At 44.2% G+C, this 2,500-nt stretch overlaps 1 protein-coding gene across 1 annotated transcript in view; it reads right to left on the bottom strand.

The window, feature by feature from the left end:
- LOC135095319 (ankyrin-1-like) overlaps positions 1 to 2,500 on the bottom strand; it is a 45,325-nt gene that overhangs the window by 23,240 nt on the left and 19,585 nt on the right. The window contains exon 4 of the mRNA XM_063996082.1: positions 2,041 to 2,354. Coding sequence (XP_063852152.1) covers positions 2,041 to 2,354 — 314 coding nt within the window. The remainder of the gene's footprint in view (positions 1 to 2,040; positions 2,355 to 2,500) is intronic.

Raw genomic sequence — 2,500 nt, forward strand, 5'->3', positions numbered from 1 at the left:
TAATGACTGTGGCATCCAACCATATCTAATACTCTATAATATAAACATTAGTTGTTAACTATAAATTCATTCTACCTCTACTCTATCTACTCTTATGCCACTCTCCACCACTGTAGCCTCGCAGTCGAGGCCTCCTAAGTCTGCAGGTATGGGAGTGGAATGCCTTGTCCCCCTGAGACACAGGAGGGCAGATCTGAGGAGGGAGAATGAGAGACGGCACCTCATCCATGCGACGACATGGCTCCTTGGCTGGTGCTTCTTTTCTGCCATTAGGTCGGCTAGTCTTGAGTAGAAGCACTGAGCCTTGGAGCCCATCCTGCCAGATGTGGTGAAGACCAGAGGTGTGAAGCTGCCTTGGTCAACGTGTTGGATTCTCTCCCCATACGCTCGGATCTTCTCCTGCTCATTCTTGCGGTGGGCGGCCTCCAGGGAGAGTTCGTGGTGACAGGCGGCCATCGGGTCAAAGATCCGTATGTCCATGAATGCTTTCTGTCCCCTTGTCCAGAACCCTCGTGCACTGACGTCGACTCGAGCCTCGTTGTTGGTGTTGGCTGTTCTGTAGCGCAGGTGCTCGCCGTCTAGCGGCAGGAGGGTCGGTTCAGTGGAGACATCGTGGCACACCTCCCTGAGCATGCTGGCGGTCAGATCTCTCACCTCATCGTGCCTGATACAGACGAATCCCCCTTTTTGCACGTCATGGTGTGGTTGACGTCATTGGGGGAGCCACACACACAAGTACTGGGGAGTTCTTCCATCGGCCAGCCGTACCTCAGAGCAATGGCGTCGACAAATTCTTGTTTGTTGAGGCTGAAGCCCTTCGCTCTGATGGGCAGTGACGTTAGCCAGTTAGAGGCTCCGGTTTCCTGTGCAGTTAGGATTTTTCTCACTGTGGTTGCAGGCAGGATGTTTATCAAGTCTTCGAGACAGTTTCGTTGATGTTGTTGCCTATCTCTAGATATAATTCGTCCTTGCTCAGTGACTACACTTTGGGCTATTTCACCATGTGCGTCCTGAGCACACTATTACTACTACTACTACTACTACTATTAGTACTTTTAAAACTACCTTTACTACTACTACTAATACTACAACATTTAATACTATTATTACTAGTTCTATTACTACTACTACTACTATTACTACTACTACTACAGCTACTACTACTACTACTACTACTACTACTACTACTACTACTACTACTACTACTACTACAAATACTACTACAAATACTACTATTACCACTACTACTACTACAAATACTACTACAAATACTACTACTACTACTACTACTACTACTACTACTACTACTACTACTACAATTAGTAATATCAATATAAAATAATAATGTAATAGTGATGATGATGGTGCTGATGATGATGATGGTGCTGATGATGATGAAAGGACGGTGATGATAAGGAAGAAAGACACTAAAGATGTTTATAATGATAATGATAACTATAATTATAGAATAATATAACAAGGAAATCAAGGTGAAAAGTTATGATAATAATAATTATCTATTTCATAATTATTAATTTATGTGGTGAAAACGATGATAATAGTTAACTGTAAAAATACAATTACTTCTTCTGCAACTACTTCTTCTACTACTACTACTACTACTACTACTACTACTACTACTACTACTACTACTACTACTGCTTCTTCTACTACTTCTACTACTGCTAGTACTACTTGTACTACTATTACTACTACTACTACTACTACTACTACTACTACTACTACTATTACTACTATTACTACTACTACTACTACTACTACTACTACTTCTTCTACTACTACTAGTACTACTACTACTACTACTACTACTACTGCTTCTACTACTATTACTACTACTTCTACTACTGCTACTACTACTAATACTAGTACTAATATTACTACTAGTACAACTAAAAATATAATAAACCTGGTCCTCCAATCGCATGTTGTTTTCCTTTGAAATATCTATCTGTTAAACTTTGAACCAGATCGTAAGACAGTTTGCATACGTCCACCCTCCTGCCCCTCCCCACTGCCTACCTTGTCAAGAGGGGTGTGTCCAGCATTATTTTGCATGCTTGTGTCACCGCCTCGCTGCACCAGCCACTGCACACATGTCACTCGACCCCCGGCCGCAGCAAGGTGCATGGGTGTGTCGCCATAACTGTCCCTGGCGGTGAGGGGCCAGCCAGCACCTGCCAGCTGCTCCAATACCTCCACGTGGCCACCATAACTGGCGAGGTGCACCGGGGTGTGTGCCTCGAGGTGTGCGGGAGTGGGAGGGGTGACGGGCAAGAGGGCCGCCACACACTGCTGGTGGCCCTGCCGTGAAGCAAAGTGTAGGGCTGTCCAACCTGTGTGTGTGTGTGTGTGTGTGTGTGTGTGTGTGTGTGTGTGTGTGTGTGTGTGTGTGTGTGTGTGTGTGTGTGTGTGTGTGTGTGTGTGTGTGTGTGTGAGAGAGGAGATAAGACTATATTAATATTACTCTTATTATTATTAT

This window comes from Scylla paramamosain, chromosome 48 (assembly GCF_035594125.1).
Source record: "Scylla paramamosain isolate STU-SP2022 chromosome 48, ASM3559412v1, whole genome shotgun sequence".
NCBI classification, from domain to species: domain Eukaryota; kingdom Metazoa; phylum Arthropoda; class Malacostraca; order Decapoda; family Portunidae; genus Scylla; species Scylla paramamosain.